A 13,348-nucleotide genomic window follows, 5' to 3' on the forward strand; every position below is an offset into this window, starting at 1 on the left:
TGGCAGATTTAATTAGCTAAACAAACAGCCCCCATCTTTCCAAATCAACGAAGATTGCACGAACAGGTACGAAGTGCTCACGGGACCAGCTTAAATTCTCACCATCGTACATGGATGCTCACCTTGGCCTATGGAAAATAGCCTCTACAGGCGGCTGCTGGGACGAGACCGGGCGGATTCGTCTTGACGAGATTCCGCGCAACCGCGGCTGGATCAAAGGAAGTCGTCCTCGTTGGCGTCGTATGACACGCGGGGTTATGGGGAGGAGGGTGAGAAGGTGGGCATCTTCACCTCGGCGTATGTAGAATAGGCGGCGGCTGGGACAAGGCCGAGATCGAATTCATCCCAGCGAGATTTTGGGCGACCGTGGCTGGATCGTAGGACGGTCGTCCTCCTTCGCATCGAATCGCGCAGCCATAGGGGAGGAGGGAGGAGGTGGGCGATGTCTCAGCTGCTGGCAGCGGGCGAGGGTAGCGCTAGCCGCTAGGGCATTCTCGTGTCGCAAGGGAGCGGGGCAGAAAACTGGGCTGACATGCGCTCGTTATTTCGTTTTTTTTTTGAAAAGAAAATCAGGAAACCAGCGCTCGCGAGGGGAGGGTGATCGACCATGGACGAAGGGTGGGTCGACGTAAGGGGGGAAACGGAACCTTACGTAATTTTTAGGTAGTAGAGATAGAGATTTTTAGGTAGTAGAGAAGATAGAGATGTATGATAGTCCTTAGTATCAGGCACGACCAGCAGCTGGTACGTCCAAATTTCCACCTCCAATCTCCAGTCTCCAGCTGTCCTTATTTCTTTATTTGAGCTTGATTAGTTTCCTAACTGCTAGGCAGGCTGTAGTTTGGGCTGTAGCTCGCCATAAACTGCACCTTTTTTTGTTCTAGCAAGACTTTCGTAGCTCTACTGGTATTTGTTTCAACATTTGAGAAGTTATGATTTCCCTTATGAATGGTCATCAAACAAGTCTTTGCAAATGTCTAGGGCGAGTGTGAGACAATAAGATTTGAGGTGTATATATATAGCTTGAAGTAAAGTACTTTAATTTTACATGTTGGCGCTATTTAATTAGCTCGGCAAACAAGCAAGTTTGAGAGTTTAACCATTCTCGTAGACACTGATTTTCAGGGAATGAAGTATATGCTGATTCTTTTCCTTGGACCAACAAGATGAGGTGTCTCCAACATTTATTCGGACTTGTAGAGGATGGAGATGGATTGCTGCATTTCCTTCCCATCCGGAATGTCTGAGCTATGACTTTGCTTTGCACTGCTAGTTATCTCATTGAACCGTTTCTCCTTTGTCTCCAAGATGATGTATGATCACGTACGTTTTGGTTGGGTTTCTCCTGTAATAAGGCTTGATGGTTGGTAGGAGTTGGCACTTGTTCCCAACTCGTTTCTTGACTAGCCAGGCATTATATTTTCTTGTTATTGCTCTATGTGTAAGTGTGTTTCTTACAGCAAGCTGATTGTCCCTTATATGTATTCAACTGAATATTTCTAGAAAGGACAACTGATATGTCCTATTTCAATGCATTGATTCATATGCAAGTTCGTGCTGGATCGCTGAACGTTCAATCTACAGAAAGCATAATAAATCATTTTGAACAGGTTTCCTTTGGACATGGATGCTGTGTAAACAGAGGATGCAGGTTTCCTACAGGGAGCAGTAGCAGAGCATGCAGGTGAAAGTTTCTGAATATGTTGTGTAGACAGACGCAACCAACCTGAATAATGGATGCAGTAGCGGATTGTATGATAGTTGCCGCCTGCCGTTGCCGGGAATCGAATGGACGAAGAAGCTGGCTCCACGCGCGGCCTACGATGAACTCCGCCGGACCTTCTCACGGTCAGTATGCGCCATCCATCTCCGTTGCCGGTTGATGAGCAGCAAAATGCATCGAACCATGGGAATGGAGACTTTGTTGGGACGGTCCATCGTGGCGACGGCGAGGAGGATGGACCTTCCCGGCATCGCCGCCGCCGCGGACTCCGCGCGCTCAGCCGTCAGCTGTTCAAGCTCCGGCGCCCCGTCGCCCAACCTTTCTCCGCTAGATGAAGTTTCTTGGAGGCCAGATCCATTTTCTGTGGATTTCCTCTCTCAATTTGTATCTTTTCATTGTTTGTGTCTCTGCTTGGTGTCATCTCCGTTTGCCATAGAGGAGACGATGAAAGGCGCACTACGTTTCAAAAAGCAAAGATTTTACTTGTTTCATGAGCTTCTTTTTTTCTGAAAAGGATCACATCTACCTAAAGATTCACCGCAAGTACCAAGCACCTCAAACATAATAAAAATTATATAGAGGTCCATGAACCACCGAACGACCATTGCCGCCGCCAGAACGAGCCGTTGATGCGCCGCTATCGCAGCTCCCATACTAGAGTCGGCTTGACCTTGTCAATGACAGTCGGGAAGTCTTTGTGCACGTGTCCATAAGCAGTGGCGGAGCTAGGAAGGAAAACCTGGGCGGGCCAAACTAAACGAAAACATAAAAAAAAAATCAACTCAAGCAATGGACAAAGAGCTGCTGCGGAAAAATCTTCCCCAACTTCATCTGTAATTGTATCATCTCTTTTTCTCTTCAAAACCAAATCGATTATGCATTGGTTAGCCTTACTGCCCATGACAATTATCTAGTACCAAATTAAGATGTGTATTATCAATTTATTGAATTTCAGAGTGCTATAGCCTCAATTTTATAGGAAAATTAGTACTGACTGAGAGATGAGAGTTTTAGAGGGTGCGCATGTGCCTGTGCAGCAGTCCTCGTCGTCTAGGTTGCTACTGGCCTGGCTGGCCGCCCCCGCTGCTAGTTGCTTCCTGGAGCACACCGCCATTGCATGGGTCGCCCTCAGGCCTCTGCATCGCTCGGCGCTGCTAGTCGATGCGTCGGTGCCACCGGCGGCTTGAGCTCCGCGGCTCCGCGCCACCTCTCTAGCCCTCCCTGCTGCCGTGCGGCGGCTGTGCGCGTGGCCCGTGCCCTAGTGTCGGTCTGCTACTCTGTTGGATAGGAAGAGAAATCGAGGAAGGCATCGAGCAACAGAATCGTGAGTTCTTGACAAGGTTACAGGCAAGCAAGGCAGTCGTGGGCTTGGCCACTCGTATATATGTACTACTATTTTTTTAGGGGCATATATACTACACAGTACATGCATGTTTACCCCTGGGGCTGGGCGGGCCATGGCACGCTTTTGCCCTCACAAAGCTCCGCCGGTGCCCATAAGGGCCAGCGCCGTGGAGCCGCAATCGTCGCCGTTCAATCCTTGAATAGATTTGAAGAACCTGATATCAAATATCGCCGTTGCGTACGCATGACGAGAAACCATAATCTCGCCACCGTGAGAAGCTGGCAGGAATCTACGCCGGAACTCCGTCTACTTGGGGTTGAGCATAAAAGCATTCAGAGCATCTCCAATAGAAGATGTAGATGCAAAAATAACTAAAATTTGCATCTCCGAGGCCCAAACCCCCCACTCTAACAGATGATGTAGATGTAAAAACAAAATCTCCACCTCCCGCACATGTAAAATACAACCCCTCGCAATCTCCACCCACTGTAGATGTAAAAACGCCAGCCGTGTGCCAACCACAATTTCATTTCCCTTTCCTCCCTTCTTCCTCCCACCTTCTGCCGCACCACCACCACCTGCCACCGGATGCTTGTGCCGCAGGGCATTCTGATGGACGAGATACCGAAGAAGAAGACAAAGAAGAGGCCAGTCCATTGTCATTGGTCTCGGCGATAGAGACGAGGCGGTGATGACGAGGTTCACCAGGGAGCATCCGAAGTATGTTTAGGCCGAGCAGGAGCTCTTCTGTAAGCCTGACGCCGAGCAGAAGAAGAAGGGGGAGGTGAAGAAGGAGGACGATGTCGGGCCCTCGACGGTGTTCCCCGTCAGTCCTCGGGGGAGGACGACGAGGAGTTCTGGGAGCCCTGGAATAAGGGCGAGGGGGGGTACTGGATGCCCTCAGATGACGAGGAGTTTGGATTGGTTGTAGTAGTCGTTTAATTAGAGGATACCGGGGTTCCTAGGGTACAAAGATCCTAGCCGACTACGTACGAGGAGGCAGATTCCTCCATGAATCCAGCGTCTTATCGTGTATGCCAAGTCTTCTGGATTTCCCTTGTATACGCTATGGGCTGCCCGGTGCGGCCCAGAATGGAACTGATAAGGGGTCCTCATACCGGCCCACCAGGCTAGGAGTCGACATGGTGAGAGGCTCCTTAGCTGGGACACCGTCAAGCAGCCGCCAAAAAGGGAGGAGGAGGGCGCCGGGCCAGCGGAGCGGAGCAGGCCAAGCGCTGGAGCTGAGTGCGGTGCGCAACAGGACAACGCCGGCATCCGCATCCGGCAACAGGGGATGGAACGGAGCGGGAGCTGCCGTCCGTGTCGACCCGCGATTGCCGGACTGCGATGCGGACGACCAGCTCCTCGTAGTCGCTCGCATCCACCTCACGATTGAAGGCATCCCAATTGCCCTCAGTGCCGGATCTGATGGCGCAGCCGATACTCGACATTGGTACGGGGAGGGAAGGGGAATTGACGGCGAGCGAAGGAGAGAGTGAGCTAGGGTTTGGTCTGGGTGGGGAGTTTAGTTTTTTAATAAGAGGGTGGGGATGTTAGTGGGGACGAGGTGGGATCCGTGCGAGCTAGGTTGGGCCGGGCTGACGTGGTGGACGTGTCTGGACCGCCTCATATGTTGGCTGGGTATGAGCGGTCGTGCGGTTTGATAAATCCGATTGGGACGGGGAAAAGCGACCCGTAATTGACCGGGCCATCTTCCCGGTCAGATAGGTTGTCCGGCTTTAGATGCTTTAAGACCTGAACATGAAAAACAAAAAAAAATCCCAGGGCTTGGTTGAAGAGATTAGCAAGGACAGGTTTACCTCAGAAATATGAGAGAATGGGAGGAGGTAAACAGAGGAGAGAAAATGCAACAAGATGAGGATACCCAACCGAGGCTGAGCGTGGGAGGAGCCCCCACCTGAGGCTGGCATCTCTTCTTCCTTCTCCGGCGTTGATTTTGCTCGCCCCTTCTCAACCAGAGGCTCCGCTCCATCCATCCATCCATCCACGCTGCTGCTGCTACTGCTTCTCTCCACCACACTTGCTGCTGCACCTACGTCGGCTGTTCTTCTACCTCTCCACCGGAAAACTGCTGCCGCTCCATTGCTTCGGCAACCTGCTCAGGTCTATCTCCATGTCTCCAGTCCAGTCATCGTCTTCTAATTTTGTACGTGTTTACTAATTTTCTTGTCTTCAGCTTTCTGCATTTTATTCTGAGGATTGGTTAAGTCGTAGGGAGTATGATTTTAGATCTCGGGCTGGATCTAGTTTTTTTGTTTCTTTCGAAAACAGGGTAAACCCCCGCCGGGTGGATCTGGGTGGTTCGTGCCGCACGAGATTACATTGCCAGTCCCTTCGAGTCCCAGCCATGTCGCCGCCCACAAATTTTACCCGGCCTGTTGCATGAGCGTTCGTACTGCGCCTTTCTGAAGTTTTGCCCAGGTGTTAAGATGTGATGACAGAGGGGGAAAAAACCAGCTACTGTACATTGGTAGGATCTGAACTCTGAAGGTCTAATCCCTTGGAAGTAGTACGAGTTATTTCGTCTCATCCATATAGTCCAAAAATAGCAGCTACTCCAATCAGAACGAACATTCTATAGTCTCATGATTACAAAACTGAAAACTCACATAAGTCTGCATCCTTCCAGCCCCTCCTTTTCAAATAATCCCTTGTCGGAATACGGTTTGACCGCCAACCAACAAAACAGTTTGATCCTCAAGGGAAGGTTGAAATCAACTTGTAAGGGAAATCCAGTCGTTTCATAATCAAAGCATGATTCAAGGGCTTGCCGATTTTGTTAAAAGACACTTGACCCTATCAGGTTCCCTTAACAGGCTCGCCTGGCTGCGTAATTGCTTCCGGCTTCTGCCATATAGTCAAGGTATCTTATTGAAGAAAGCGTCTAAAACTCTGTCTGTCTTCGCCTCTTGTAAAGACTGCGTATACTGTAATATTTTGTCTGAAGCTTCAGTTTCAAAGTCTGGGGAAAACATGGCAAACAGGATGATGCCCTATCCAACCATCCAAAATACATGGTCCTCCTTGTCAATGCGCTGAAACCGTCAGAAATAAAACCTGTTGTTATATATGGATGGACTATTAAAGTGTCTGCCCCATTTGCTTCTTGGCATTTTTGCTACAAATTTCTTCATTCAGCAGGCTGTTTCAAATTTTCAGGTACATCACATGTATAACTAGAGAGCAAAGATAAATTCTTGCCCAGCCAGAGATGACTGGAATAATGGTGAGCGCTTCAACCGGGGTGATGAACTCTCTCCTGGGTAAGCTGGCCACCCTGATGGGGGAGGAGTTCGCCAAGCTGAAGAACCTGAGGAAGGAGGTGAAGCACATCAGCGATGAGCTGAGCAGCATGAAGGATGCTCTAGAGAGCCTTGCAGATGTGGATACACTAGATAAACAGACCGCTAGCTGGAGGGACGCGGTCAGGGAGATGTCGTATGACATCGAGGATATTATTGATGACTTCATGTGCAAAATTGGGGAGAAAAGCAAAAAAACTGGTTTTATCCACGACACCATTCAACGCCTCAAAACTTCAAGGGCCCGCCATCAGATCGCTGGGAAGATTGGGGACATCAAGAAACTTGTGCGTGAAACAAGTGAGCGGCGTGAAAGATATAAGATTGATGTCCCCAAATCGGGCAATGTGGTAGTTGACCAACGCGTTGTGGCGCTCTATGAAGAATCATCTAAACTTGTTGGTATGGATGGCCCAACCAATAGGCTTGTCAGTTGGCTAAAAGATGAGGAGATGATGTTGAAGATTGTATCAGTTATTGGTTTTGGAGGTTTGGGAAAAACAACACTTGCCAATCAGGTATACCATAAGCTGGAGGGTGAATTTCAGTGTGGTGCATTTTTGCCGGTGTCTCAAAAGCCAAATATGCCAAAACTTCTTCATAGTTTATTAACCCAACTTGGGTGTGGACAATATTGTCATGACTGTGAGTTAAATGTTCTTCTCAACCAAGTCAGAGAAAATCTAAAAAACAAGAGGTACTTATTCTTAGTTTGTATATTGTTGTAGTTTAGATGTCCCTCTGATAGTTAGACTTCCTTAAATGATTTAATTTTATGTTCTTCCATACGAGAATCAATGTTAATTTGATAACAAATATTTTTCGTCTACCTTCAAACTGTAAAATATTTGATATTTTGTGTTAATTTACTTACCGCTGTACTGATATTCTTGCAGGTACTTGGTTATTATCGATGATCTATGGGATGTATCAGCATGGAATATTATTAAATGTGCTTTCCCAGAAAATAATCTTGGTAGTAGATTAATAGTAACTACAAGAATCAAGACTGTGGCTGGGGCATGTTGTTTCAGTTACCATGAGCACATTCTTGAAATGAAACCTCTTAGTGAAGAAGACTCAAGGAAATTGTTTTTTGGTAGGATATTTTTCTCTGAAGAAGCTTGTCCAGGTCAACTCAGAGATCTTTCAGTTGAGATTCTCAAGAAGTGTGGTGGTTTGCCACTTGCAATCATTTGCATATCCAGCCTATTGGCAAGTGAACGTTTCAACCAAAAGGAGAGGTGGAAACATGTACTGAATTCATTGGGGTCTGTGTCAGGCACAAATCTTACCTTGGAAGCAATGAGACAGATCTTGAACCTTAGCTACAAAAATCTTCCTCACCACCTCAAGACATGCTTCTTGTATCTTGGTATGTTTCTGGAGGACTCTGAAAAATATAGGCATGAGTTGGTAAGCCTATGGGTTTCTGAAGGCTTTGTTAGTAAAGCACATGGACAAAATCCAAAACAGATTGCGATAAGTTATTTTAATGAGCTTGTCAACATGAGTCTTATTCAACCTGCACAGGTTGACATGCATGGGTCAGTGTTAACTTGCAAAGTACATGATATGTTGTTGGATCTTATCCTGTACAAGTCCGCGGAAGAGAATTTTATCACTGTAGTAGACAACCCAGAGGCCATTACAGGACAGCTTCAAAAGCCCCGTCGGGTGCTCTTCAACTTGGATGGTGCAACATTACCAAGGGACGTTAATATGTCACAAGTGCGATCATTTGGAAACTGGAGAGGCTCCATGAATATACCTTTTTTGGCAGAATTCAAGTATCTTCGAGTTTTTATTGCTGACTTCAGTTCTAGTTCTGTTGATGGCAACCGGAAAATCGACCTGACAGGATTGTGTAAGTTATATCAGCTGCGACATATACAGATTGAAGGCTGTGATAACTGCCAGCTACCAACGCAGATTAGAGGGCTACAAAAGTTGGAAACATTTGATATAGATGGGTCCTGTATCCCAATGGATATTTTTCACCTGTCCTGTTTGTTGTCTCTGCATATTTTTCACCTGCCATGTTTGTTGCCTGAGGGCATTGGTAAAATGACATGCCTACAGCGTCTGAGATGGTTTGACACACTGCACACCTCAATCGACAGTATCAAGGGCCTAGGAGAGCTTACCAATCTGAGACTTCTGTACCTCACAACCGGTTTTTCTGAAGATGTGGACATGGATGTTCTAAACTCTTCTTTGGCGAAACTTTGTAACCTCGACTCCCTGAACCTATTTTCACCTGATTCTTGGATACCTGAGGCACTAACCTTGTCGCCTCCTCCCCCCAACCTCATGGGACTCTCCATGATGCGAATATCCCGGGTCCCAAACTGGATTGGGGAACTCCACAACCTCCAGAGCTTGCATATCACTGTTGATAAGCTAGACAAGGATGATGTTGGTATTCTTGCAGGGTTACCCGCCCTCATGGACCTAGAATTAACGTTCAGTAGAGCCCTGGAAGAAACAATTGTCATCTATGGGACAACATTCGCAATCCTGAAGCGGTTTGTTGTCTACTGGACTGTCATGCCACAACTGACCTTCCAAGCCGGAGCAATGCCTAAGCTCCAGAGCCTCTCTCTACCTTTGAACGCCAGGGGGTGGAAGCAGGACGAGAGCGCCACACCTACAGGCATCGAGCACTTGTTAGCACTTGAAAGAATCTCTGTGGGGATTGCGAGTGGTACTGAATCTGAACAGCGAAGCGCAGAGTCTGCCATTAGGAGCGCTATCAACATGCATCCCGGCCTTGCTCACATTAAAGTCGATATCCAATGTTACTAACAAACAGTTTTTTTTTATTTGGTCGTACCAGCCACGTCCAGCAGCTGGTATGTTCAAATTTCCATCTCCAATCTCCTGACTCCAGTCTGTCTCTTAGTTTCCTAACTTGCAGTTTGGGCTGTAGCTCGCCATAATACTGCACCTTTATTTTTGTTGTAGCAAGACTTTGTAGATCTATGCAGATTTAAAAATTGCATATGCTTCATTAAATTGAAAATCCGGAGCTCTACAAATTTTTTTTCAACATTTGAGCAGTTATGATTTCCTTTATGAACGGTTGTTAAGCGAGTCTTTGGAAATGTCTAGGTCGAGTGTGCGCAATAAAATTTGAGGTGCATATAGATTGAAGTAAAGTAGCCCTGTATGTTAGCACTGTTTGATTAACTAGGTAACACACAGGTATTTTAGAGAGTTCAGCCATTCTCATAGACACTGATTGTCAGGGAAGGCGGTTCTTTTATATGGAGCAATAAGATGAGGCACGCCAAGGAACATTGAGGTGTCTCCAACATTTATGTTGTATTGTAGTGGATGGAGATGGATTGCTGCATTTTCTCCCTGTCGGGAATACCGAGCTATCACTTTGCTTTGTTCTGCTAGTTATCTCGACGAACTGTTTACACTTTGTCTCAAAGATTATGCACGATTACGCTTTGCTTGGGTTCTCCTGTAGTAGTGCTTGATTGGTGGGCAGGAGAAGCCAGGGATCATATGTTCTTGTTATTGTTGTATATGTGTACGTTTGCTTCTTTCATCAAACGTATTCAACTGAACATCTATTTCTTGTACTGTTTGCATTTCTCAAAAAGTCAGTTTATATGTTGTATTTCATGGCATTGATTCCTATGCAATTTCGTGTTGGATCACTGATTGTTCTATCTATGGAAAGCATACTAAATAATTTCAACGGTTTCCTTTGCATATGGACATATGGATGCTGTCTAGACAGAGCACGCATGTTTCCTACAGGGAGCACTAGCAGAGCAGAGCATGCAGGGGAAAGTTTCTGAATATGATCTGTGGACAGACGCGACCAACCTGAATAATAGATAGTCAGCAGCGGGTTATATGATGCAGTGAATCGATGGCTGCAGGGGAATCGAATCGACGATGAAGCCGGTCCATGCGCCGCCGCCAGCCTACGCCCGAGCTTCTAAGAGTCCCTCCCATCCATGAAATCATCTCCGTTGCCGGTTTATGGGCAGAAAAATGCATCCAACCATGGGAATGGAGACGGTGTTGGGACAGTCCATTGGCATGGCATTGTCGCGACGGCGATGAAGATGGACCTTGCAGACATCGTCGCGACGGCGCGCTCGGCCGTCGGCTGTTCAAGCTCCGGCGAATAGTCGCCCCAATAGACCTTTCTCAGCTAGATGGACTTTCTTCCAGGCCAGATCCATTTTGTGTTGATTTCCCCTCTCAATTTGTATCATTTTTCTGTCGTCGAAAAAGAAATTTTGTATATAATATTCCCTGCCATGCGTTGTGGTGGGTAGTGGTGAGTGGCGCGGCGCACGACACCGATGGTAAGAGGAAGGAGACTTTTCTTCAGTATGAATAAGACAACAAACGTTGATTACCTAGAAGTAGGTGTTGTACTCCCTCCGTTTCAAAATATAGTGCTTCCTTTATTCTCGTGCTTCAACTTGGACCATAAATTTAACCAACGAGACCGACTGCGGCGGGAGTAAAAGTTACACTAGTGAATTCGTATTCAAAAGAAGTTTTCAATTATATAATTTTTTCTCCCGCTGTAGTCGGTCTCGTTGGTTAAATTTATGGTCAAAGTTGGACCTCCGGAAGCGCGGGCGCACTATATTTTGAAATGGAGGGAGTATAACTTATATCATCAAAATGTGTTTTTTACATCTCCAAGAAAGTCCCAACTCCAACGGATGATGTATATTTGGTGATGTAAAACTCTAACTCAAAGAGATAATGTATTTGAGATGTAAAACTAGTTCAACTACTACATCATTTACAACATAATTCAAACATAGTAAGTTCATTTGAAGCTAACATAGTTCTAAATTAAACATAGTTCAAACTACTACATCAATCAAACTACTACTACTAGTTCAAACAACTACCTCTACACGTCGAACAAAAAATACTCATCGTCGCTCTTGAGCTGCTCCCAGAACTCCTCCTTGCTAGGGTGGTCGCACTCCTCATCCTCCTCCTTCGAGTCACCCTAATCTGACGAGTCAGACTCGCCGGGGATCACCGTCGAGGGGTCGGCCTCGTCCTCCTTCATCCCCTTGTTCTTCTGCTCAGTCTCAAACTTCTAGTAAAAATTGCGCTCGGCCTGGAGATACTCCGGATGCTCCTGCGCGTATCTCGCCATCGTCGTGTTGTCACTATCATCAGGAGCAACATGAATCGCCGGCTTCTTCTTCTTCGTCATCTCCTTCATTTGGAAATTCTCTAACGCGTGGAACTCCGCATCTGGAAAGTTGAGCTCCGTCGTCGGCCGGCTGGCACACCACGCTACCACGTCGTATGCATGCACGGGCTCCTTAAGATGTCGTAGGTGTTGAGCCAGAAGAAGTGGCAGTCGTTGGAGAACTCGACTTCGAAGTTCGCGGACTGTTTTGCCCGCACACCAAAGAAGCCCGTCTTGCTCTTTGAGAACTTCTTCAGCAGCATGGCGTCGGTGGCGGTGGCTGGTGGTGGCTGGGCGGCGGCGGTTGCAGGAGTGTGATACGCGGTGGCTGGGCTACGGAGGGGCTTGAATCGGGCGGCGGTGGCATGGCGGAAAAGCGGCCGATTTGGCCGATTTGTAGGCGGGTGGGGGCGGAGACGGGTGGAACCGATGGTGGTTGGGGGGGGGGGGGGGCAGTGGAGAGGTTGGATCTGGCGGCGGGGCGGGATGGCGTGGTGCGGTGGGCGGGCAGTGCGGCGGTGGCGGCTTAGCGGCAGAAGGAGAGGTCGCAGTCACACGGTTGGTGGAGGAGGAAATGAGGCGACTGTTAGCCGCTCACATGCGGATGCCGTTTTACATCACTAAAGAGGTGGAGATACAAAATTGCATCTTTAAGTGTTGTATTTTGTAAGAGGTGATGTAATTTTTTTTTTGCATTCTGTTAAAGTTGCATTTATAGGCTTTCGGGATGTAAAAATTATTTATTTATACATCTACATCTTTTATTGAAGATGCTCTGACATCCACATATTACAACATGTCAACACGGATACCCAAGTCCCTACTGACACTGCAAACGTCGGCAGCAAAGCACCCAAACACCTTTGCACCAATCGTTGCCCGTTGCGGCCTTCATTTTGATCTTATCAAGTAGACGAGCTAAGATGAAATATCAGTATTCTTCCTCACCGACAACTTTAGAGGTACAAAACAAATGTACTTGTAATTTATTCCACCCTAACAATGGAGATGTGGATGAGAGTTTCTTTTTACTTACAAAAGGAAAAGCCTAGGATAAAATGGTAACACTACGAAAGTAGAAAGTTTTCACCTCGAAATAGACTACCTCCGTCCGGGTTTACAAATCTCCTTGTATTTTTCATTATATTTTGACCATAATATTAACTAATAAAATATAAATTATATATAACAACAATAATATCTTGGCAAACTACATTCAAATAGGAACCCAACAATATAATTTTGGATAACATGTATGAACATTTTGCTAGTCACATAAGAGGTTGAATTTTGACCAAAAATACGACGGGGCTAATAAATCTGAATAGAGGTAATAGTAACGGAGCGTACATTCGTACCCACACGCAAGGTTATGGGTTCTGAGCGAGAAAAAAATCCGGTTAAAGGGCGCTAACCTCAAATCCAAGTACCCCACAAGAAACTGAAATTTCGAATTTGAAAGAACTCAGACAAAATTTTAGATGAATTGTAATCGGATTCAAAATTCATTAAAAAGAAAAATTGTTCGGTATTTTTGGCTACCAGGGTAACTAAAATCTAGATGCCCCGCAAAAGGAAAAGCTAAGTATAAAATGTTAACACTACGAAAGGAATTTTTTTTACCTCCGAATAGTACTACCTCCGTCCGGGTTTACTAAGTCTCATTGTATTTTGCAGCATATTTTGACCATAACATTCACTAACAAAATATAAATTATATGTAGCAAAAATAATATCATTGCAAACTACATTCAAATAGT

The 13,348-nt window shown here is 46.4% G+C and overlaps 1 protein-coding gene across 7 annotated transcripts; it reads left to right on the forward strand.

Moving 5' to 3' along the window:
- The first annotated feature begins 4,914 nt into the window (after nucleotides 1-4,914).
- Nucleotides 4,915-10,756, forward strand: LOC123072672 (disease resistance protein RGA5). Of its 7 annotated transcripts, none has more exons than XM_044496280.1 (4): nucleotides 4,915-5,192; nucleotides 6,249-7,088; nucleotides 7,288-9,246; nucleotides 10,145-10,756. In XM_044496280.1, the coding sequence occupies exons 2-3, from the start codon at nucleotides 6,301-6,303 to the stop codon at nucleotides 9,197-9,199; spliced, it is 2,700 nt and encodes an 899-aa protein (XP_044352215.1). In that variant the 5' UTR covers nucleotides 4,915-5,192; nucleotides 6,249-6,300; the 3' UTR covers nucleotides 9,200-9,246; nucleotides 10,145-10,756. The 7 variants fall into 7 exon arrangements, with proteins under 7 accessions (XP_044352215.1, XP_044352216.1, XP_044352212.1 ...); XM_044496281.1 differs by having other exon boundaries at nucleotides 10,149-10,756; XM_044496277.1 differs by lacking the exon at nucleotides 10,145-10,756 and adding an exon at nucleotides 9,599-10,030.
- Nucleotides 10,757-13,348: the final 2,592 nt, after the last annotated feature.

This window comes from Triticum aestivum, chromosome 3B (assembly GCF_018294505.1).
Source record: "Triticum aestivum cultivar Chinese Spring chromosome 3B, IWGSC CS RefSeq v2.1, whole genome shotgun sequence".
Lineage (NCBI taxonomy): Eukaryota > Viridiplantae > Streptophyta > Magnoliopsida > Poales > Poaceae > Triticum > Triticum aestivum.